The sequence below is a fragment of the Chrysemys picta genome, chromosome 8, assembly GCF_011386835.1.
Source record: "Chrysemys picta bellii isolate R12L10 chromosome 8, ASM1138683v2, whole genome shotgun sequence".
Classification (NCBI taxonomy): Eukaryota; Metazoa; Chordata; order Testudines; family Emydidae; genus Chrysemys; species Chrysemys picta.
In genome coordinates this window covers 12,368,062-12,392,920 of record NC_088798.1, presented here as the reverse complement: position 1 = coordinate 12,392,920, position 24,859 = coordinate 12,368,062, and the positions used below count along the sequence as shown (strand labels likewise).

The following is a 24,859-nucleotide window of genomic DNA, read 5'->3' as shown; positions in this document are numbered from 1 at the left end:
CCTTATACATTAAAAACACTTTTTTATGTATTTAACACTATTATAAATGCTGAATGCAAAGCGGGCTGTGGGGTGGAGGCTGACAGCGCGCAACCCCCCATGTAATAACCTCATGATCCCCTGAAAGGTCTCACCCCCAGTTTAAGAACTCCTGAGATAGATAGAATGTGAGTAACAACAGTGCAGACTTCCTCACGTCATCCCACAAAGCTACTTCAACCTTGCCCTTCATTCAGGCTCTATGACCCGCTCAGTCCTTGGTCTGTCTGCTGAGACTGTCAACAAGCATGCCAGATATGGTGGTTTTGTTCTGTGGACATCTGTTCAATGGCCATTGGATTGTCACCACCAATTTAATTTCACTTACGCTGCCAAGCAGACATCTGATGCTTATAACTCTTGATCACTAACAACTTGGGCCATATTCAGACTAACGACCTAGAGGTGAAAGGCTTCATAGCCCATTGCCAATCCCCTGAGCCATTCATTCTCTGGTGTACGCTGACTTTGGATTGATTTTGTCTCAAAGAATGACTGTACCCAGCAGTGAAAATTCAAAACTAATGGCTGATTCTTATGAATGTTTACAGCAGCTTACTAAGTGCCAGTGGAATTTAACACACCTAAAAAAGTTCGTATTTGAAAATTGAAGCTAAAGGTTGGGATTTTCAAAGCAGTGTAGGAAAAGTAGACACATCTTCCACTGAAATTAATGGAACAGTGTGTCTAACTCACCTAGACTGATTAAAAAATCTCAGCCACAACATGCACACCTGAACTGATGCATATCAGCAGTTGCATCTAGAATAGCTAGTTTCAGATATACAGATAATGTATTACATTCAAGTAATGGCATTTGTGTGTCATGAATGTTAACTGGCTGCTCCTCTCACTGGTAGCTAACTGTCCCTGACTTCTGGAGATAGTACTGACTGAGGGACCCTTTTACATGGCAGGTTCGTGTACCCACCAGTATCTACTGCCTCTAAGAAATTAGGTGGCTGCTTAAGGTTAAATACTCTGGTGCTGGATGAAAGTTATTCTTTCTTGTGCAGATCAATGTCTACTAGGTGAGAGTTCAGATCTGTGAACGTAAAGTCTAAAATGTAATGTGTAAGAAAAGCAGAAGAGCTAATGGTCCCTGTTTTCTTTTTCACCCTAGTGGCTAGCTGCCCTCCTTGTGGGACTCAGTGGTGGAGCTGCACACCGGTGTTTTTTGAGTATTGCACCTGCATTCCCAGGGCCCTCTGTGGAGACAGAATCCAGCACTGCTCAGACTGGTCTGATGAGTATGCCTGCAATAGATGAAGTGCCAAGAGGTAGCTACGCCCCCCAGGGCATGGTCTGCATTCTCACCTGCTAGCCTTCTCCTCCTGCTGCTTTAATGCCCTGGGTTGAAGCTATTGTCTGAAAATGACATGGCCTAGTGGTTTCCTGACTACCATGCAACAGCACTGAAAGGAGGAGGAGTACTGTATAACAGACTCAGCATGGGACTGGGAGCCAGGAATCTTGCTGACTCACTGTGTGATCATGGGCAAGTCGTTCACCTTGCTATGTCTTGGTTTCCCCATTGGTAAAATGGGGATCATACTGCTCTACCTCCCAGGGTGTGGTGATGGTTAACTAGTTACCACCTGTAAAGTACTTTAACGATACAAAATGCTAGCTATGGGTTGAGGTTGTGATTGTTGTATATGCAAGTCTGCAGGGAGAGGAGGGATATTACAGTAGACAGGGACTCTGTTTTTCTTTCCTTTTTAGGGAAAAAAACGACAAATACAGATTAAGTATCAACTAAAATAATAATAAGACCAAAAGGTCTTTTTGGTTTTGATAACAACAGTCATTGCTAATTGATCACTAATCTGTTAGCATGAAAGGAGGAGAAATTCCCTGAGTCTTTTATAGCTCTCAACTATATGAAACCAGGTTGCAAACACTCATTGCTGTCTATCTATTTAAAAAAATTAATCGTGGTAAATTTCCCCTGAAATTAAATTGGGTTTACTTCTTTTCTGCAGAACTATTTCTGATGTGAAAACGAGGGGAAATTTTAAAATAATGCTTTTAAAATAAGTGATATTAAAAATTCTACCTGTATTCTTCCATTAGTTTATTATTGTGAGGGACAGAGCCACCATTTGTTAACAGTACAGTATACGTTGTGTTGTAGTGTCCCTTTTTGTGACTGATCCTAAAGCAGTCCCTCCAGGTGTATGTGTAAGACCCAGTTGCTCATCCCAAGGTGAAATAGTAGCGGCTTTATAGAGGGTCAGGTGGACAAGATGCAATAGTGAGCAAAGGGCCACCCCAAAAAGTGAGGTGAGCACAGAAATGTACATTAGAGTTGGGTAGAACATTGTGAGCTCTGCACATGTGCAAGTGTTACATGGGAGCCTCTCTAGTACTGAACTTGGATTGTCCATCATCATGTCCTTTCTGTGCTTCAGCATGTAGGAGCAGGACCTCTTCATAATCCCCGAGCAGAAAACCCAATGCTCTGTGGCAGAAACCAGCTGCCTAAGTGAATGACCATAGCTACCAAGCAGAACACAGAAATAGCTACAATTTCAAACAGAGGGAAAGGCAAAGAGGAGAAACCCACCTTACAAAACCACTTCTCCTGCAAAGCCACTTAGCAACAACCTACTAAAGGCTATCTAGCTGTCGGGCTTCCAGAATGGTCCCTCAGGTGGAATATTGCTTGTTTTGCCTGTATTATGTGTCTGATTTGGTTGGTCAGTTTATGATGGTAGGGACCTTATCTTCCTTTGTTTGTATGTTGCTCAGCTAATAATAGCCAGAACAGAGGCAGAAATGGAAACAAGGATTGAAGCAAGTTTGCCGTTGGGGGGGTGTGGCAGAATGCTGGGCAACAGCAGCTGTGCCCACACTCTGATCATTATATCACCCATTAAATCACCTCAGGTTAAGCCTGGGGGGGCAAAGCTGTGCCTGTCTGACAGGTTAGAAGGGGCTGGGGAGAGGTAAAGCACTAATTAACCCTAGGCAGTAGAACAAGACAGGAAGGAAGTGGCAGGGGGAGCCAGAGAGAGAGGCAGGCTGAGAGAGCCCAGGCCCAAGAGAGATCTCCTCCCTTTTCTAGCCTTGGTAGGCTGAGGAATTATACATTAATGCACTTGTAAAGGTGATGGGGGAAGACTGTAAATACACCATGAGTGGTGTTTATGAGCAGAAAGTCTCCAAGCAGGCTGAGTGTGCAGAGAAAGACAGGAGCGGAGGGGACACCTTCTTACATATGGGGACTTGTACAGATCAAGGTAAGATCCTGGACCGACAGAGAGCCTCCAGGGGAGTGGCCGATGTGAAGGTTTGGCAGCCTGGATGATGGAGGAGAGCCCGCAATGGCTGGTGGAACAGCAAAAGGGAATGCAGAAGACCCTGCAAAGCTTCCACTAGTCACACCACCTGGAGAGGCAAGTGTTGCTTGCCTGGCAGGTAGACCAGCAAAAGAGCCTGTATGACAACATCCAAGAGCAAACGACTGTGCAGCAGCAGTTATGACAAAGGGTGGTGAGTGCCATGGCAGGAAACGGCAACTGGGTACAGGGACTGGCCTCTGTACGATGACCCCTATGGATGACCCCAATGCATTAATGGGCACCTTTGGAAGGGTGGATATGGATGCAGGCTGAGACAGGGGAACCTGGGCCCTGTGGCTATCCCCCTATTTGACTGTGGAAGCCTAGGTGGTCTACACCACTCTAAATGATGAGCAGGCCTCAGACAACAAGATGATGAAGGCAGCCATCTTGGATTGGGTGGGCCTGTCTGCTGAAAAGTATTGACAGAAGTTCTAAGTTGTGAGATGGATGTGGGAGGGGTCTGTGGCCCCAGGCATTCACCCAAAAACTGACAGATTGGGCCATCTGATGTCTGAGACTGGACACCCAAACTGGGGGGGAGATTAGGAATGCTCCGATTTTGGAGCCTCCCCAAGAGCATACAGGTCTGGGTCAGACAGCATCAGCTAGGTACCTTAGATGAAGCAGTTAAACTGACAGGAGTTTGCGGCGGCAGGCTTCCCCAGGAAAGAAGGCCAATCATTTAGGGGATCAGATCAAGGGAAGAAGTGTGGGGAACCCACTGCCTGGAAGTGTGTAGAGAAGAAGAGAGACAAGCCCAGAAACGCTCTGACAAGTACTTGTACATTTACCTTTCACCAGAGTGGGCAGCAGGAACACATGTAAAGAGGCTGCCCATACATGGAAGGCAAGGTGTTTTGCCAGGTTCTGTGTTTGGGCTGGGATTCGTGGGAAGGGGAAAGAAAAGAAACTGTCTACCATTTCTGTGATGGTGCGGAGGAAGTGTCAAAGGGGCCTGGTAGACACAGCCACAGCTTGCTTTCTGTTCCAGTGGGCATTGGTTAAACTCCACTGGATGGTTCCAGGTAGTTTGAAATTAGTGTGTGTCCATAGGGATAAATAGCGCTGCCCAGCAGCAGAGGTATCCCGGAGGTCCGTGGGAGGCTCGCTTGGAAACAGGTAGGGGTAGTAGATAGCTTACACCTCCCTATTGTGTTGGGCACCAACTGGAGGCCCTTCTTTTTGGGAAGACAAACTGGCATTGGGGGCCCCAGGTAGGGAAATGCCTCTTGACAAGAAGATACAAGCCAAGAGAAGAGAGTTTCCCTAGAGACTGAGGGGGACAGGAAGGAAAACAAGGTGGAAAGTGTAGACACTACTAGACGAAAGAATGCAAGCTAAGACATAAGGGGAGACCCCTCAGACACTGAAGGGGAGGGAATGGAAAATAAGGACAAACCTCTAGCTCATTAATGTGGGTTGGGTAGCCTTTGGAACCATCCGACAGGTGCACCAAGGGGAAAAAAGCTCAGGTATAGTTTGGCAGGATAGGAGAACCAGGGGCCTGGGGCGGGGAGGGGGAGAGAGAGCCCACTGGCCCCACCACAAGACTGAAGGGGTGAGAGTAGGACAAGGGGCACTCTGGAGGGCCAATGGTGTGAGGACCTGTGAGCCAAAACAGTGGGTGGAGGTTGCCCCCACAATTCTAAGTGTGTTTTCTGCCAGTGGAGCAGGGCAGACCCTATAAGGAGGGCCTGGATAATCATCCTGAACACAGAGGAAGAACCCCACAAGGAAGCCTTTCTGGTAAGGGAGGGAGAGTGTGGGGTAAGAAAAAATCTTTGTCAGGTGAGCGGGGGAGGTGCGGGACACAGTGCTGGGCAACAGTGACAGTACCTGGACTTGGATCACCAATTAAATTGCCCCAGAGTAAAACTGGGGGATGAAACTGTGCATAATTGACAGATTAGAATGGGTTGGACTCGGAGATAGTTAAAACACTAATTAACACATTCGTTCAGGGAGTAGAACAAGATGCAGGAAGGAAGTGGGCAAGGAGGGGGAGGGAGAGAGCACCAGAGCCCAGAGAGAGCTCCTCCCTCTCCTGTCCCAGGCCTAAGGGGATGAGGAATTATATGTTGTTGTAGATAAGGGGGGGAGGGGTGAATGCTTGTAAATACCACGTGTGGTTTATTTACAGAGTCTAAGCAGTCTGTGTACACAGAGCAAGACGGAAGGGGGGGGTACCCTGTGACAGAGAGAAAGTGGGGTCCTTTCTTCCTCCTATAACATGTTACTGCCAATGTAAGCCTTGTGATAGGATTTAAAGTATGTTTCATCTCTTAGAAGGATATAGTTGTGGAGTGGCAGTTTTCTACTCTAAGGGCAACCACAGGATTAGGCTGCTACTGTATGGTTTGTACCAGGAAGTATCAATGTGAGAAAATAAAAACTGTTCAGTAGCAGCCCTTGGAGAAGTGGGCCACAGAAAATCAGGTGCCCCATATGTTTCGCTGTGTGGATGTTAAGTGACACAGAACCCATTAACTGTTCACACATCAGTGAAATAGCTGTAGTGGGCTCAGTGGTTGAGACTTTCAAAGCAGTCTGAGAAGTTTACGCAGGTGTCTTCCACTGTAATTAAAGAAAGATGCAATCCTTTTAGACTGCTTTAAAATCTCAGCTACTGTATTCCTGATTAGGGATGTTATGCTTGAAAGAAGCACAACTTTATAGTAAATACAATACATCTATGTTTATAAGCCAGAAATAAGCATCAGTCAGTATTTTCCCTAGTCCTACCACCACCTCAATTCACATGTCAGTCCATTCTTTTTCTCTGTGGCCTGTGCAATCTGAAACGATGGGTGTCCCCATGACTTGTGTAAATGGAGAATGTTGATTGTTGTTTGTAGCTGGGTTACAGCAGTAAATCTGAAACATCCTTTGTAAAATGGATTTACTGTTTTCTGACTCATACTTTTACCTCGAATGACACAGTAAAAGACTATGTAATGGAACAGCTCCTATAGCAACCTTTAAAGCTGTATTTGGTAACCTATCCCTGCAGAGATGTAAAACCAAGCTATAATGGATGGCTTCCTTTCCCCGTTTGTAGAAAATGCTGCAGTGTATCTAGTGCCCCAGCTAAGAGGAGACATGCTTAGAAAGCATTAGTTGCATAAGTAAATATTTTCACTTCAGAGCTTAAGAATTCCAGTCCAAGATCAAAACATTAATGAGAGATTCCTAGCTGTTTGAATACTAATGGCAGATTAATAGGATTTGAAATACAGGCCATGCTCAGTAGTTTTGACTTGAAAATCACCCGAATTTAACACTTCAGTAAAGCTAATATTGGGTTGGTAAATTAAGCCTGTTTTGTTTTAATCATTATAATTATTGTTTGTGTTCCTCATATTAAACAAGGGAGTGTTCTGTGGCAATCTATAGGGAATAATGTTTGCACACTTCTTAAGAGGAGGATGTGGAGATAACACTGCTGACCTTTCTGTTCTGCATCTGAGCTCCATTCAGCTCCCTTTGAATTCAACGGAATCTTGTTGACTTCAGTGGAAGTTGGATCAGGTCCTAGTTGGGTTCTAAAGTCCTAGGCTGTTTGCTTATGTTATGCTTTGTGACAGCTTGAAGGTGTAATGAAAAGTGTTTCACCTAAGGTTTCATGCATTTTTTCCCAATGTCATAGGTACAAGTGAGCTGCACCTAAAATGTGCTGCATCCCAGGGAGCATTCCAGGAAATAGAAAGGCAGCATATTTTTAAAAGATAAAAATGGCTTGTTTATCACACAATACATTATTAGCCTGTGGAACACGTTGCCACAAGATACTGCAGAGGCTAAGAGTTTAGCCTGTTTCAAAAAACAGGTTGTCACTTATATGGATGACACACAAACCCTGATGTTGCAGGGCATAAACCAGTCACTAACTAAAGGGAGTTAGGAAGACTCTTACCCTGTAACTGTCTACTACAGGGTTTCTTGTACCTTCTTCTAAGTGTCTGATACTGGCCACTGTTAGAAACAGGATCCTGGCCTTGAGGGACCACTGTTTTGATCTTTCTGGGCAATTTTTATGCTCTTATACTACTTATTCAGTATTTTATAGAACAAATAAGAACCAAGTGCATTATTTTAGACATAATGCCAAACTCGGGCATCATAATCAGTTGACCGGGAGCGGGCTGGGAAAGGATAGGGTTTTCAGCAGTAAGCCTAACCAGGTAACTCGCTTTTAAGCATATATATTTCTAGATGGCTCTTTAAGTATTTCTTCATTATAGACTTGTTTCTTGCGAGCATCGTGGAAGAAGTATATTTTGAGGGATATGACAAAAAAAGAGACTAAAGGGTGGATGGCCTAGAGTTGGAGGGCATGTCACGGATAGGAGGGGAGGGGTGGAATTCTGATTTTTGATATATGTTGCTCCCTGAGAACAACCTCGTGTAACAATACAAAAGCAGCATAGCACCCTTGCATCTATCATTCAAGTTCTCACTAGGCTACACTGTCTGCACAGAGTGCTAACACAAGGCAGTGTATGGAATTTAGCTTTGCTAACAATTCTGGAGTAAATTATGCCTCAGGAAATTTTTTTCTTCCAATCTGTATGTGGAAACAAGGGATGGTGGGTGGCTAACGCTATTGCTCAGGTAGACTGCAGAGGGAGGAAAAAAACTAGGAGTTTCAGAAAGAAGAGGATATAGAACAGTGGCTCTGCACCTTTCCAGACTACTGTACCCCTTTCAGGAGTCTGATTTGTCTTGTGTGCCCCCAAGTTTTACCTCACTTAAACTATTTGCTTACAAAATCAGACATAAAAATACAAATGTGCCATAGCACACTAGTGCTGAAAAATGGCTTACTTTCTCATTTTTACCAATAACTCCAAAATCAATTGGAATATAAATATTGTACTTACATTTCAGTGTATAGTATATACAGCAGTAAAATCAAGTTTGTATGAAACTCTAATTTGTACTGATATCGCTAGTGCTTTTTATGTAGTCTGGTGTAAAACTACGCAAATATCTAGATGAGTTGATATACCCCCAGAAGACCTCTGTGTACTCCCAGAGGTACACGTACCCTTGGTTGAGAACCATTGATCTAGAGAATATGGGAAGATGTGACAATAGTACCAGAAATTATTTCAGTCAATGCAGCAGGCAGCCAACTATCACCAAAGAATAACGCACATCAGTATAGAATGTTTCAAGCCCAGAGAACTCTGTAACCTTGAACTGACCAGAATTATATATGTAGTTTTATTCATGCACTGGTGAAGAGGAGCAGTTTTTTAGCAGTGCAAAACAATTACCCCACAACAGTTTAGAATATGAAATGACCCTAAATATATTATCACACTCGTTTTAATTCTTCCAAGAATTTGTATGTTAGCAGGATTGGCTTTGGGGGTTTATTTGGGTGGCTTTAGAACAGTGTTCCTCAACCTTTTTGATACCAAGAAACAGCTTGCTGCCTTCCTAAACTGTCAGGGAGATCTCAGGGACCAGCACCTGTCCACAGACGGGTTGTTGCGAAACACTGCTTTAGTCCACAAGAGCTGAGGTAATATTAATGGGGGAAGTTTTTGGTCTTAACTGTAGAGACAGATCGTTGTTTACATTATTAGTGGATGTAGCATATAGCAATTTAACATGTAGACCTGTGCTGTGCAGTCATTTTTAAGAGTGAATTTAGCTTTCATGAAGGATATACCAGAATGTAGTTTCTTATAGAGGGATAAGATAGAAGACCAGAAGGCTGAGTAACTTTTCCCAGTGAGAGAACTCTGAACTTCATCACATAGTACTGTCTACTTGTATTCAGGGGGAGTTTACCTAACCACTAACTACATCGCTTCTCCTCAGTTTCATCAGTAGTTGGCAGTGTACCAGAATTAGTGAGGTATACAGAGATTCCTTGATGGTCAGATATCAATAGCCATAGATCAAACACAGAAGTTAGCTTTACACTATGCTTACATCTGGATGCTCGTTTCCTCAAATATTTTAACATTCCCAATAAAGAAACCTAAATTACCACATATACAGATGTCCCTTAGGATGACTAAATGTGACCGTGAGGACGTGTGTATCAGAATGGGAATTAGTATGTTACCTGCAGGGTCAACCCAAAGAGAGTAGGAGGCTAAAGCATCACTCCCTAAACTACAAGGTTGTGTCTACACTAGCCAACTCCACAACTCTAACTCATCACCCCTGAAAGCCATAGTAGGATTAGATGACATAGTGGTAAAAAACTTGAACCCCATCTACTTTGATTTCTATTGCTGGTGAGTTACAGCCATGACATCTGTTAGTCCCAAAGAAGAGCAGAAGTGCCAAAATGAGAAGAGAAGGGTTAGTGACCGATGTTGAGGCTGGGAACATAAGAAGTACATAGTACCTTGAAGCCTTTATTTTAAAAAGAGAATTTAGCTGTTATTTTTAAAAACACCCCTGTGGTTTGTTTGTTTTTTGGTCAGACTTCACTCTACATGACCATGACAAATCTAAATACAAGACTCTGTCTGTCTTCCATCATATCATGCACATAGTTTCATCTGTTAGATCCTTGACCTAAGTGCAGGGGGGTGCACAGAATTTGGAGGCTTAGAAGGGGAAAAACCCTCCATGTCCAGTACTACCCTGTTCCAGCTTTGCCTCTGTAAACGGTTGGGAATAGTCCTTTAAAAGGGAGCAAGTAGTCTCAGGGCATTTATAAAGAAGCCCACATTGGCTTTAGGACCCAAGGCCAATTTCATGGGCTTCTTGGTGGTAAGGAAGCAGGTGCTTTTGGTGGTTCCAGCCACTGTCTTTCTGAGAACAAGGCAGGATGGTAAATGTTGTCCAACATGGCAGCCACTGTTAGTATCCCTAGTTTCTGGCAACGTGATGGAGAAAGGCATAGAAGTATAAATACTGTAGTACCTTTGCACAAGATGGAGAGACCACCTTCTTAGCATATGCACAACATGCCTCAGGGTGGCACATGACCACGATTCATCACTGAATTTGGTCCATTGGTTGAATCACTAGCTTCCCTGGCTTGGGCTGGGTACTGACGGGGAGTGTGATGGGAACGCTGATCCATGCCCTGCAGAGAGACCCTGAGGAGAGCCTGATGGTGCTAGGACTCTCTCCTGGACGGTAAGTGTATGTAAATCTACTTTGTTTTTACAATTCTTGTTTTGTAGTGACTCGAGTGCAAAATATGGCAGTAGAACAACAAACAGAATGTGGGTATACTGTATATTCCTATCTTTTTAGCAAGTTGAAATAAAGACCTCCAAACAAAGAAACTCTGCTTACAAATTCCAAGGACGCACTTCTTGTGTGTGTCTGGCTTGCAAACAGCTGTTTGAAAGAATTACCGGAGGGATATCTAAGTGCTACTAGAAGAAACAAACTGGAGTAAAATTTTGGCCTTAATCATGCCACAATTTTCAGAAGTCATTAGTAATTCTGGGTGTCTCAATTTTTAGGTGCCTAACTTTAAGGTGTTAAGTTAGGCATCCACAGTCACTACTGAAATTCTTAGCTTCAGTGTTTGCAGGACAGACAGACCTTAAGATAACTAGAGTTAGGAGGTTCCACTGGACTTACGTAGAATAATTTAGAACTGTTTTAGATGCAATAGATCAATTGAACATGTTTTCAACCCTACCCATAGATATAGCAATACTTTTCTATATAAATGTTTTTAGATAGTGATAATTACATGCTTAAACATGTTTCAATCCACAAAAGGCTCTTGACAAGTGTAAAGTGCCATTGATTGGTTTATAAAAAGAGAACAAACTCTACCATTGTAACTCAGAGAAGCAGAGTAAAACGTAGAGTTTAATCTTGAAACTCCCCAAACTGCAATGTTTTCCCCACTTCCATGTCATAATTTTGATTCCAAAATCATTGTCTCCCAGAAATTAGCTGTTACTTAACTTCATATTTCACCCCTCCCACAAATTTATTCTCCTTTCTTTGTCAGGGTCTATCCACAGCACTTTGGATACACCTCACCCTGTGAGCTGTATGTACTACCTAGATAAGGATTAGTATAGCACCATTACAATCAAATGACACTTTACAAACAGATTAGTCACTCATACTTGCTTACCATAGTGATGACTTCAAACTCTGACGCCCACAATGCTTTCTACTAGCAGTAGAACCTGACTGACTAGAATCTCTCAAGCTAAGTAAGTTTCAAGTTCTACACTGCTGGTGGTGTTGTGTAGAGTGCTACTGAGCTGAAGAGGCAGTTGGGCTAAGTGATAATCAGTTTCTGTCACTGGGGCTGCTGTACAGAGCAAGACTTAAGGAGAACCATTTCCCTCAATGTGTTATGTATGTCACAGGCATTAGTTAAGGATGACGACAAAATTTATTTGAAAAAATTGTGTATAGAAAATATACATTAGAATGATCATCACTCCACCTCTTGGGTCTAGCACTCCCCTCTCCCAACACGAGTAGCTATAATTTGCTGCTATGCCACTGCTGTTTTAAAAAATATCAGTCTCCTTTCTCCACACACAAATTCATATGGATACTTCTACCAACTTTACCACCAGAAAAAAAGGGAAATCTGCCTACATCAATAGGTATTCAACAAGTCCCAATCTTCCATGGTCAGGCACGTGTGCTTCTGCTTTGAAGTTCGTTCTCTCTCTTGTTCAGTTAAACCTTTCTCTTTATTTTTCTTTAATTGGTGGCTAGCTGCAGCCTCCTTTTTCAATAAAGGGAAATGGCAGTTTTGTACTTCATCCTTATAGAACTGCAAGTTTTCAGAAGCTTTTGCTTTAGTCTGCACCAATGTGCACTTGACTGGTTCTTCTATCCTGCGTCTCTTTCCATCTACAAAAAAACCCAAAACACAGAGTTACGCCTGCTCTCTAATGCAATACTGGCACAAAAGCTATTCATCATTTGTTAAGCCATGTTTAATACAGCTACAAAGCCTTAATATTTAGAAATAAAATCAATTTTTCAATATTTGGCTGTATTTAATCAATACAACACATAAGACTGTTTTATATTACTCATTCATTTTTGTTGGGAGATGTGCTAATCAGATTACAAAGGGAGGATTTTGTGCTTAATTTAATCACTTTATACAAAGGCAGATGACCAAGCTGAAAATGACCTGGGTTACCAGATTCCAGCTGCCTCAAGAACTAACCCAAAACCCACTGAGGCCAAGACTCCCATTGGTTTCAACGCACTTGAGCTTAAACTGTCAGTGAATTGGATTTACCTATGTCATATTCCATCAGATGAAAAAAAATCTATTTACTAAAAGCAAGGTCAATCACTTTTTAGATATTTTGTAACTTTAAAGATGTTGTATAAGTGAAAAACGTTCAGTTTCACAAGTGGCTGCAGGTATACATTCCATATGCCACTTTAGTTTTTTTTTTTTTTTAAATAGATTTAGTGTAAAAATAATGTACAAGTTTAATGAACAAGTTATTCAGAGCCTCACACAGTTACGTACAGAACTGCTGAGCTGCCGTTCTGGACTTCAAGTTTTCCTTGGGCTTGACAGTTTTCATAGCCAACTGCTCCCACTGCAACACTGTCTGAAACATGATTTAAATTATTTTGAATTATTTTCTTAAAAGAAATGATCATCAGAAACAACTCTACACCTTACTCTTTAGCTTTTTTATGCCATATTACCCATCAAAGATGACTTGTATAGCAACATCAGTTTTCAGTAAAAGCTTTAAGTATTAGCAACCTAAGTAAAATATTCCCTCCTCCAATTCTTATGGACACTATCTTATCAAACAGGAATTCTGATGCATATATGAAGCAAGATGAAGGACCGTCGAGAAACAGAAAAACACCTGCAGCTAACATGTCCCCTTACAACACTTCCATTACAGTAGGAGTCTCTATGGTTGTGATTCTCCTCTTACACGCTGGAGCTTCTGGATGGGCAACTTTAAGCTGCATTATAGAACTTTGAGCCACATTTGGATGGTACGGCACACACAGAAGTTGCACCAGTTTAACTAGACTGATTTAAAATCAATTTAATTAAACTAGTGCAACTTACCTCCCCCAGACATGGTCTTAGATTTGGTCTTCACTTAGAAGTCAGATGAACATAGCTATCTCAGTCAGGGGCGTGAAAAAACTACGCCCCAACAGACGTCACTATGCCAACCTAACCCCAGGGTAGACTCAGCTATGTCAATGAATACTTCCATCACCTTAGCTACCGTTGTTCAGGGAGGTGATGTTTCTATACCACTGCAAAACCCCTTCAGTTGCTGAGTCTACACTGTGCAGTTATGCTGGCATAGCTATAGGGATGTGGCTATGCCAATACGGTCTCTGCAGTATAGATATACCCCAGTCCGTTACAATGAAATTCCTGCAGTTGTAATTTCCCTAACAGAAGGGTAAACAAAGTGTGCTGTAACATCCAAATGTGGCTCAGAGGTCTCTAATGTAGCTTAAAGCTGCCCATGCAGAAGCTCCAGCATGCAATGCTTCATTTTGCTTCAAGTGGCCTCACTGGGTGTACGCAGAGACTTAACAGTCTGAGCACATTATTGACAAAGTGAGAATACCTGCACTCTGCTTTATTCTCTGCAAATTTAGGTTTGATCCTGGCTGTCAGCAGTCAATGTAACCTCTGGATACTTCCTCAGGCATGTAAGAATGAAGAACACGTTCATTCTCTAAGCTCTTTATAACATTTGTTTTCTCAGAATGAAATACTAAAAAGATATAGAACCTCACTGGGTGATGTGAAATGATTTGTGACTGAAAAGGACACATACTTTGGTTTGGTTAAAAAAAAATTAAAAAAAAGAACATACCTGCTCTGCCCATCCCTCTGTTTTGCAGTTACTATGATCAAATTCTTTCAGAGGCACTTTTGAATGAACTAAGCTTATTTGGGTCTGGAGCCTCTGAATGACTGCCTTAACATCCTGGTGAAAGAAGGATATAAAGCAGACTGTGTAGAAGAGCATTTGATCATGTTGTATATATGTAACAGACTTGGGTGGAAATTCTGTTTTACCTTGAGACCTGTTTCAGAAATATCCAAATAATTCAGCTTCTTGAAAGAAAAAAGGTACCCAATTCCCATATCAGTGATTTCAGGGTTACCTATAAAATCAAAAAGGTTAGATTAAGTTGCATGACTATATAGGTGTGTTCTGCAAAACCACTTTTTTTTTAAAGTATTAAAATGTAGGTGTGGAAAAAAGACAATACAAATGTTATACTAGCAAGCAACCAATTATTCCCTTGGTAAATATTTTATAAGCTATTCCGGCACATTTATATTCACATGCTCCATGTTTTGAAAGTTATTTGAAACTGATTTTTTTTCTCTGCAGAGCAAAATTAAGCTTTCATAGACAACTTCAATTAGGTTAAGCATTATAAATATATAAGCCATACTTGTGCATATGTAAATATACATTTATTGCACACGAAAACTAATGTTCTTTTAATGTAAGGTTGCAAAGTCAAGCACCAAAAGACAGGAAATGCCAGGGTTGAGGCTGCCTATGCAACCTTAATGCAGTCCCGTGAGGTGTATGCATTATGAGCCAGTGTTTAATTACATGGTTGCATATTTTTCATTCAGTGCATGGAATGGAGGCTGCTCACTTAATGAGCAACTATTCAATATTTTCTTTTCTCCTTGTTGTTCAAAGTGTGGCCTATACTTTATTTACTGCGTAATATTCAAACCTATTCTGAAGACAGAATTATTTTTCTCATGAGCTTTTCTATGGCACTTATCACAATAGTATAAGTGCTTCACACATTTGTTAATGTTCACAACATCCCTGTGAGAAGAGGGGGAATTATTATCCCCATTTTGCAAATGAAGTACTGAGGCACAGAGATTAAGCTCAAAAGTATCCACGCATTCTGAGTGGCTAATTTGAAACAATTAGGACCTGATGTCAAACTATTTAGCATTATATAGCACTTTATCTAGTCAAAGCTCCCAGTGACTTCAGTTGTAGCTGTGAATGCTCAGCACTTCTGTAAGCCAGTCACCAGGGTCTCAGGTTAGGCACCCAAAAAATGAGGAACATGCAAATAAATAGTCACCTGTGAAAAGTCAGACTTTTCACATCTTGCCCATTATCACACAGGGACAAAATCCAGTTCTCCAGCCCAGTAGTCAACTACCTTAACTGAGAGACTGTCCCTTCTCTTTCTGTAGCCTCCTGCCTCATTAACTACACATCTTCCAACTTTTGCAAATGAAGCAGGGATCCGACCAACATCAGTCTCTTTCAAAATACAACCCTGACTCATTCCCAGAGCAGGTCCGTGCAGTGCACTGAATGAGAGGTGCTGTGGGGGAAAAAATAGTAAGTGCTCATGTAATTAAAGACTATCATATTGCATACTCACAAGGGGGCCAAATTAGGGTTACACAGACAGGAAACACTAGAATTAAGGCTAACTTTTGAGTGCTTGACTTTGCAACCTGAAGTGTTTTTAAAATAGCATTTTGTATGCAATTTCTTAGGTTTCCTAAAAAAGCGAAATAGAAAAAAAAATTTAATCAGGCAACTTCCTCCTTCATACTGCCTGGTCCAGTGGGGGTAGCATTGAGACCACGGGGGAAACTGACTCCCTGATCTCACTTCAGGTGCTTAGACCCTGCATGGCGCAAAGCTGCAATTGCAGGGAAGGTTCTGCTCAGCACAGATGCAATTGTAGGGAATTTAACTGCTAAAATCTAAAAAAAAAAAGTGTCTAATGAGCATGTGCAAACTGTAACTTTTCAAAGGCTTATAACTTGGCAAAATTTGGGCAGATTTTCAACATGGTCAGCAAAAGGCACATCCCTCAAAGGCCACCATCTTCCAAATTTCAGGTCCCTGTTCCAGAGCATGGAGGTGATAGAGCTTTTCAAAGCAAAGGTAGCCAGAATTTTTTAACATGGACAAAATAACATTTTTCCCTAGCCTTGTTCTTGGAAATGGCTGAATGATTCTGGCTGAAGTTTTCCAGAAGAAATCAGACACCGAGCATAGAATATTTCACCCCAACTGGATAGTCTGGTAAAGTTATAAGCAACTGAGAACACAGGATAGGAAGTGACAGGCAACCTTCATAACAGCTAGTGCTGTGAGCTCCACCGATAATCAGTATCCTTTGTTAATGTCAAGTTCAGAAAGTTTTCTTTTGATGTTGTATTTGAGACTAAAATGATGGACACCTTAGTCTTGTTCTCTGTGTAAAAAGTTTACATGTTGAATAGTCACCACCCTAGCAGAAAGACTAGACAAAGGATGATATTGTCAGGTTCATGTCATATTTATTAGTAGTAAAATACAAAACTTAGATTATAAATTCAGTGCTGAGTCACTCAGCTTGGATATTGACTAGTTCAAGTTCCACTTTGGAATCCATAAATGTTCATTTAAATGGTGTATTTATGCCAATCAAGGGCCTGATTTCTGCTTTCACTAACTTCGGTGCAGCAGGATAAGGCTATAGGTGCAACATGTGAATTCTGGCAAGCTGTCAATGAAGTCCTAATTTGGACTCCTGATGTTGGGGCTAATTTTGAACAATTGTTTCCTTTCAATATTAACTAGGAGGAACCCTAGATGAGAAGTAACTATGTGTTTCTAAATGTAAATTATGAGGCACTTTGACATACTTACAAGACAAATCTAATACAGAAAGATTTTCAAGTCCCCTTTTCATCACTCGAACTGGCGCTGTCATTTTGCGAAGGCCTGCATCTGACAAACAATTATCCTTCAGGAGGAGCCGAGTTACACTAGGATAAGGAATGTAAAGTTAGTTTATAAAGGAATAATTTCAAAGTTTTTAGTAAAATTGTTAGCATTTCATGTGAATCTTCCCCCAACACCTGCTCAATCTACCACTCTTTTGCTGATATTAAAAGGACTAATAAAACAAGAGGCCTCTGGTATTTTCCCTGTTCCCGCTGAAGGCTCTGCTGAAGTAATTGCCTTACAAACTATTGCCAAAATTTCACTGACACAGGCAACACCAGAACACAACAGCTTGATGACACAGGCAATAAGATTCTTTGTAACCTGAAGTTAAGAACAATTAGGCTTGTCAATTTCAACCCCATTCAAAACTGGAGAAGTAAAATCCTTGCTTGACATATAGGAAAGGACAAAATTGGTAGGAGATACAAGGAAGGGTTGCAAAGAAGAATAAATGAAATCCCCCAAAATTTATAGATATACTTCCACGGCATCCCTTTAAAACACAACCTTGAATCAAATGCATGGAAGTCTTATGTAGTAACAACAGTTATTAATTAACAAACACAGTTAACCTATCTAATAAAGTTTCACAATATTCTACCTTTTAGATCTCTGGAAGCTTGAAAAGACTGTTATATAAACATTTTAGCAAACACATACTGGACAAAATATGTAAGTTAGGAATGTCTCATGCTGACATACTGATTCAGTTAAAATGATTATTTTGATAAAGTTTTCTCCCAAAAAAATCAATAAGCAAATTTAATAGGGAAAGTCTACAGCAGTTGGAAATTAAGTTTTGCAATAATGAGTGTATACTATAAACAGAAAATGAAAAATATACAAAACAATTGGTCTTTATGTTGGATAGTAGAGTACTTTTATTTCAACTTTCATAATTGTAGATCATATCTAAAGACTCAGTACATGCCTGGTATCATGCAATTTGTTTTATTAGTTCTGATGTATGCTTTTTTCACCTGAAGAAGAGAATTTATAAACAACTAAAAACCCCAATAAAAGTGCTTCTTGCCTGTGAAACTTTCCTTTAAAGAGACAGTGTGATTCTGTGAATTTCTTGGTGATGGAAAAGAAAATGCTGGTCAGTTATATATATATATATAAATAAATTGGTACCTAGACAGAGCTTCTTTGGTGATATGTTCTAGCAATTCATGGTTATCTCCAAGTTTACAACAGGAAAGATCCAAGCAGGTCAGCTCCCTGAAAGACTTAATTTCTTCAAGTTTTTCAGAAATAACCAGATATCTGTAAAGAGCAGAAAGCTATCAACGTTTAGATGCACTAGAAGGTGCCTACTCTCTGCTATGTGAAAAATGCCCCAAATGAGCACAGTCTCTTCATTATCTACCCAGGCTGCAGTCCATGTGGAACACATGCTCAAGTACTTACTCAATGTCTTATACCAACATTGTGGCTCAGATCTGACTCAAAAAGTACTTGCTCTGTAACTAGTGACTTCAACTTGCAAAGACAGCTATTATAACTAGATCTCAAGCTATATCAGTCTAATTCCAGCAGCACTGCTTGCCAAATGATAAAACTGACGTTTCATGGCCATAGACAAAAACCTTGATTAGTGAAATAAAGAGAACACAAGGATCCTACAACAGAAACCATCTTTCACCCACGAAAAGGGCAATTCACGAGTAGACTGGCAAAAAATTTGATCATACGGAGGATGAAGTGACACCTGGTACATGTGATGTTTTTTATTAAAACTTTCCTATATTGCTCATGCCACCTTTGGCATCCAAGAATGATGTGCCTATATGCTTTGATTTCTACTGATTCATATTTAAAAGACTGAAAATACCATAGACTGTGTTAATGTACCAAAAAAAACCCCCTAAATTGTTATAGCATAGGAAGGTACTTCACCAGGGACAAGGTTTTAGAGGGGTATAATCCTATTTTAAGCCTTGTAAGGAGAAATGTTTCTTGTTGAGTTAGAACTTGTCCAGAGAAGAGGGGGCATTGGAGAGGGAGAACATCCCTGGGCAAGGTGTATTTAATATGGAGGGCATGCAACACATCTAGATAAAAATAGTAATTAATAAAATGTAGTACTAGTCTTCTGACTTCAAAACCTGTGATATAATTACAAGACTATCCTTTTCTCCCCTGTATCTTGGGGGTACTGATACCCTTAAAATGAAATGCAATAGTAGACATGGAACCTCCCAGTGGGACTGTGTGCTAGAACGTTTTGCTCACTGTACAAGTCAAAATAAATGTTGAAATGCTTACAGAAAAGGGTTTTTATTAGTTCAGAAACAATTTAATTATTAAAATAACACCCCTGTGAGGTAGGTAAATTAGACAAGCTTGTCTCGCTCACCAACAGAAGGTCCAATAAAAGATATTATTACCTCACCCACCTTGTCTCTCTAATACCCTGGGACTGACATGGCTAAAACTATCCTGCAGACACTAAGGTAGGTATGTTCTGAGGATTAGGTTTTAAAGCACCATACAAGTGCTAGGTGTTAGCATGTTAAAAATAAAGCTGCAGGTTTTATCCTTCAATTCAGGTTGCAGAATGTGTTCGTGTGGATTTGGAGGATTAACTGGCCGTATTAGGGGTTTTGCATTACAGATACAAGAATTAAACCAAATGCTATTTACCAACAATATTTTATGGAATGAACAAATATAATTTAATAATCCAAATCAAGGAACTGTTTATATTTAAGTAAAAAAATGGAAACACTTAAGTAAAAACACTGGCAGAGCCTCACACATTTATGTTACTCAATGCACTTACCTATTCTGTAAACATAATGAACAAAGCACCAGACTTCCATAAGCCTCAGTAAATTTTTGTAGTGCTCTGAGTCCTGTAACTGGTTCTGTGAACTTTTGCCTTGCTTCTGCAGCAGAAAAAAGCTTTTCAGCAATCTGCTCTGGAAAGCCAATCAACGAATCAATATGATCAACATTGTCAGAAATGTAACCCAACACTAGGCCGAAGAGAGACTTGGCTGAGTACCGGAGATTCCCCTCCTTAGTATAAGTAAAGATGAAATGATCTGTTCTCTCTCTCCTTGCACTGTCATCTTCTCTGTTCATACAAAGCTCCACAGAGAATCCTTTAGAAAATAGTCTAAAAGGCCTTGGTTTTGGAGTGGCATTTTTTACAGTGCCAGAACCCTGATTTACCATATACAGGTGCCCATTTTCACGCACATATATTGGGCCTGTATCCAAAAGGCTTTCTGACTTGAGGCAGTAAGACATTCCCCTTTACAGTTTCTGCAAAAACAAAAGGAGAGCCAGATAAATAATTGAAACAAATTATACTATTTTGGAAATATCAATTCCAAGTTAATTTCCTTTGGTGCCCTAGGCAGCACATGATAGTGTACCCATACGGTATCGTGACAGTGTGGCTGCGTATGATACATATACACCCCAGCTGCCAGCAAAATAAATATGGGGACTAGAACTCAGGACTTTTGCTTCAGAATGACAGGTCTTTTCCACACACACGTCCTCCTTGATCATCAGTACTAACATGGTGTTGCTCTGATTGCATTTAGCAGGGCACCGTGCTTGCTATACCTTACATACTACAGTACTCAGTACATTACAACTGTTGCATTCATATAGTCCTGTACGCTGCACCTGGGGCCTGCCCGTTAACATGATGATCGATTAGGGCTGCGGTAAATTGTGAGAGCGCTACAGAAGTTTGTCTCGTGCACCACCTCCTTGCTCAACGCTGCAGACCTGGCGGCGGGGCTTTCATCGGCGCTGCCATGACACCGGCTCGGCCTGCAAACGGGGACATGTCTGCCCCTTTCGGCGGCGCGGAGCGGAGCGGCGCAGAGCCGCGGGACTTGGCTTTGTCTGACGCTGGGATGGGCTCGGCGCAGCCCCCTGGCGGCCACGGACGGTCGGCGGCTGTTTTCTGGGATGCAACAGGCGCCGCTCGGCCCGGGGGGGCTCCTGCGCTGAACCTTTCCCCAGCGGGGCGTTTGCTGCCCCTCTGCTCAGGGCCGCGCCGCGGGGCGCAGACAGGCCAGGCCCGGGGGTGTCTGCTCCGTTCCCTGGCGCCGTCCGGCCGCGGGCTCAGCCCAGCCGGCCCCGGCCCGGCCCCCTCAGCCCACCTCGGGCGGGGGCCGCTCCCAGGCCTGGCCCCTTGCCGGGGTAGGTTCGTGCCCCTCAGCCCCGCTGCTGGCGGAGCAGCGCCCCCTGCCCTGGGCCCGCCCCGCCCCGCGGGGTCCGTCGCTCCGAGCCTGGGGCTCTCGCGGGCGCTGGGAAAGTTTCCCCGGCCCCCGAGCAGCTCGGCCCGAACCCCCCGACCGTCACCTACCTGGCCCCGGGCACGGGCCGTCCCGAGAGCCCCCGCTCGGCGCGGCCGCTCGCAGGGGCCGGGGCTCGACACAGGCCAGTCCCACCCCGGGAGCGCCCCGGGGCCACAAAGGGGAGAGCGGGGGCGCGCCGGGGGAGCTGAGCCAGCGGAGCGCGCGCGCGCGTGCGTGCGCGGGCGGAGAAAGCGACGGGGAGCCCCAGGCGGGAGCGCGCGGCGTCTCCACCCGAGACAAGAGGCGAGTCCCTGAGCCAGGGGCGGGGACCCAGGGGAGATGTGGGGCTGGGGTGACAGGATAATGGAGGGACATGGGGAGGGGCTGTGGGAGGCAGCCCGGGGTATGGGGAAGGGATGTGGGGCATTGGGGGGGAATTGGGAGGGGGCTCTGGGATTTGGAGGGGACATGGGGAGGCGGTGAGGGGATGTGGGGCATTGGGGGGGCGCTCTGGGATTTGGAGGGGATGTGGGGCATTGGGAGGGGGCTCAGGGATTTGGAGGGGATGTGGGGTATTGGGAGGGGGCTCTGGGATTTGGAGGAGACATGGGGAGGCGGTGAGGGGATGTGGGGCATTGGGAAGGGGCTCTGGGATTTGGAGGGGATGTGGGGCATTGGGAGGGGGCTCTGGGATTTGGAGGAGACATGGGGAGGCGGTGAGGGGATGTGGGGCATTGGGAAGGGGCTCTGGGATTTGGAAGGGATGTGGGGCATTGGGAGGGGGCTCTGGGATTTGGAAGGGATGTGGGGCATTGGGAGGGGGCTCTGGGATTTGACGGGGACATGGGGAGGCGCTGATGGATGCCAGGAGCTGATAGAGGTCTGTTAGTGTAATTGCCCTGTACCTCATATTTTCCAAAGTTTGGACTAGATTAAATTTAAATTAAGTGATGGACGTCCCTTCCCAGGGAAATGATTCCAGAGTCAACCTCACCCTTAGAAAACGTTTCTTGTGATTCAGCCTAAATTATCATGTGCTCAGTTTCATCCCACTATTCTTCGACTTTTCCATTGACATCCCTAAATGATTCTTCTCCTTCTTTGTTGGATACCTTTCCCAACACTTGTAGGCAGTTAGCCACCTTAGTCATTGTTCTATTAAATATTCTTTAATAAGTCCTTTCAGACTCCGAATTATTGTTGCCATTCGCTCAATTCCTTGAAAACTGTTTATATCTTTTTGGTGTTCAGCTCCCTACAACTATCCATTTATTTGTCTCAACAATGCCATATGGAGAGAATCTATCAGCTCCCTGTTCTGTGACATAATGCCTCTGTGTATTCAACCCAAAATGACATTGACTTTTTTTAGATGTCTTATCACCCTGCCAGCTCACATATAATTCCTTGTTCACTCTCATGACAAAGACCCGGGTCCTGTATCCACATAGATCTCATTGCAGGATTAGGGCCCAAAATACCTACAATGGGGAAAGAAATAGGGAAACTGAAGAGATACTGAGGAAATAGGGGGAATACCAGAAGGGGAAAGTCATACTTTAACTTATAAAGATATTTATTGCAAGGCTTAACTATTTTTTGTAAAGTTCTCTGGGATTCTTAGGTTCTACAGAAAAGCACAAAGTACTATAATTATATATTATCATTTATTAGTAGTTTGGCTACTTTGGCAGCACTACAGCAAACACTCATGATTTAAAAAAATATTTTTACTTAAATCCTTGTCACTATATTTCTTAGTCAAAAACACCTATGTTCTAATTATGTAAAATGCATTTCAAGCGTTTTAATAAAGAATACAATTAGAAATGCAAGCAGCTATTCTTTAGAACTGGAACTATTTGTGGTCAGCAGTGTGGTGTGAGGGGACTGTTTTGACTGTAACTCAAGAAATATCGGTGGTTGTATCATAGAGATCTTAAAAGAGATAGACTAGAGTGTTGCTCATAAGAGTGTAACATGCTTTCTCTGAATTCCTGTTAGAGACTGAATTTGGCTGCTAGGCAACAAGAGGACAGACGCTACCAATCAGTGATATTCTAAGAACGTTTCTTTTGGGTTTTTTTGATCTCATGCAGACCAACAAGAAAGGATGAAATCAACAGATCTGTGCCTTAGCTCTCCAGGGGCTGAAGTTGTTCTAGCCACATCAAGTGATGAAAAATACCCCCCTGAAAACATCATTGATGGGTAAGATTTGATGTTTGGTTCTTTATGTAAGTGAAGGTTGTTGGAGAAATAAAGTGCTTTGGTGTCATTAACATTCATTTGTTCTATCACTGGATTTTATGCTATTATGTTTTTATATTGTTTTATTATTATTATTATTATTATTAATAAAAGAACATTAAGGTGGCAAAGTGAAGCACTCAAAAGTGAGGAATTACCAAAATTAAGGTTGTCAGTGCAACTTTACTTTGGCCTCTGTATGTATATGCATTATATACCATATTTAATTACATGACCACATACTATTTTTCCACAGGACACGTGCCTTAATCAGTGCACAGGATGGCCAGTACTCACTTAATGCACAGCTATTCAATATTTGTTTTATCCCTGTTGTTCAGTTTGTGGCCCTATGCCTAATTTACTGCACATTATTCAAAGCCTCCTCTGAAGGTTAGGAAAGATAGAAAATGTGGCAAAAGACCACCTTGGCTTACCCATGAGATCTTGCATGATCTAAAAAATAAAAAGGAGTCATATAAAAAATGGAAACTAGGACAGATTACAAAGGATGAATATAGGCAAACAACACAGGAATGCAGGGGCAAGATTAGAAAGGCAAAGGCACAAAATGAGCTCAAACTAGCTACGGGAATAAAGGGAAACAAGAATACTTTTTATCAATACATTAGAAGCAAGAGGAAGACCAAAGACAGGGTAGGCCCACTGCTCAGTGAAGAGGGAGAAACAGTAACAGGAAACTTGGAAATGGCAGAGATGCTTAATGACTTCTTTGTTTCGGTCTTCACCGAGAAGTCTGAAGGAATGCCTAACATAGTGAATGCTGATGGGAAGGGGGTAGGTTTAGCAGATAAAATAAAAAAAGAACAAGTTAAAAATCACTTAGAAAAGTTAGATGCCTGAAAGTCACCAGGGCCTGATGAAATGCATCCTAGAATACTCAAGGAGCTAATAGAGGAGGTATCTGAGCCTCTAGCTATTATCTTTGGAAAATCATGGGAGACGGGAGAGATTCCAGAAGACTGGAAAAGGGCAAATATAGTGCCCATCTATAAAAAGGGAAATAAAAACAACCCAGGAAACTACAGACCAGTTAGTTTAACTTCTGTGCCAGGGAACATAATGGAGCAAGTAATTAAGGAAATCATCTGCAAACACTTGGAAGGTGGTAAGGTGATAGGGAATAGCCAGCATGGATTTGTAAAGAACAAATTGTGTCAAACCAATCTGATAGCTTTCTTTGATAGGATAACGAGTCTTGTGGATAAGGGAGAAG

At 42.3% G+C, this 24,859-nt stretch overlaps 3 protein-coding genes across 7 annotated transcripts in view; 2 read left to right on the top strand and 1 right to left on the bottom strand.

Moving 5' to 3' along the window:
- Nucleotides 1-11,735, top strand: part of LDLRAD1 (low density lipoprotein receptor class A domain containing 1) — a 22,722-nt gene extending 10,987 nt beyond the window's left edge. Inside the window, exon 6 of the mRNA XM_065553852.1 lies at nt 1,163-11,735. Coding sequence (XP_065409924.1) covers nt 1,163-1,308 — 146 coding nt within the window. The 3' untranslated portion in view covers nt 1,309-11,735. The remainder of the gene's footprint in view (nt 1-1,162) is intronic.
- LRRC42 (leucine rich repeat containing 42) lies at nt 11,718-21,580 on the bottom strand. Of its 4 annotated transcripts, XM_005284850.4 has the most exons (8): nt 21,441-21,580; nt 19,890-20,377; nt 18,239-18,370; nt 17,021-17,139; nt 14,395-14,483; nt 14,189-14,302; nt 12,850-12,934; nt 11,718-12,209 (listed from the first exon to the last, which is right to left on the bottom strand). In XM_005284850.4, the coding sequence occupies exons 2-8, from the start codon at nt 20,360-20,362 to the stop codon at nt 11,950-11,952; spliced, it is 1,272 nt and encodes a 423-aa protein (XP_005284907.2). In that variant the 5' UTR covers nt 20,363-20,377; nt 21,441-21,580; the 3' UTR covers nt 11,718-11,949. The 4 variants fall into 4 exon arrangements, with proteins under 4 accessions (XP_005284907.2, XP_042707370.2, XP_023960683.2 ...); XM_042851436.2 differs by lacking the exon at nt 14,189-14,302; XM_024104915.3 differs by lacking the exon at nt 18,239-18,370.
- The window catches only part of IFT25 (intraflagellar transport 25), an 11,186-nt gene continuing 6,765 nt past the window's right edge, over nt 20,439-24,859 (top strand). The window contains exons 1-2 of one of the 2 annotated variants that reach the window (XM_024104916.3): nt 20,439-21,274; nt 23,472-23,583. In XM_024104916.3, coding sequence (XP_023960684.3) covers nt 20,884-21,274; nt 23,472-23,583 — 503 coding nt within the window. In that variant the 5' untranslated portion in view covers nt 20,439-20,883. Of the gene's footprint in view, nt 21,275-21,534; nt 21,676-23,471; nt 23,584-24,859 lie in introns of those variants that run through there. The other variant, XM_005284848.4, reaches the window with a different exon arrangement.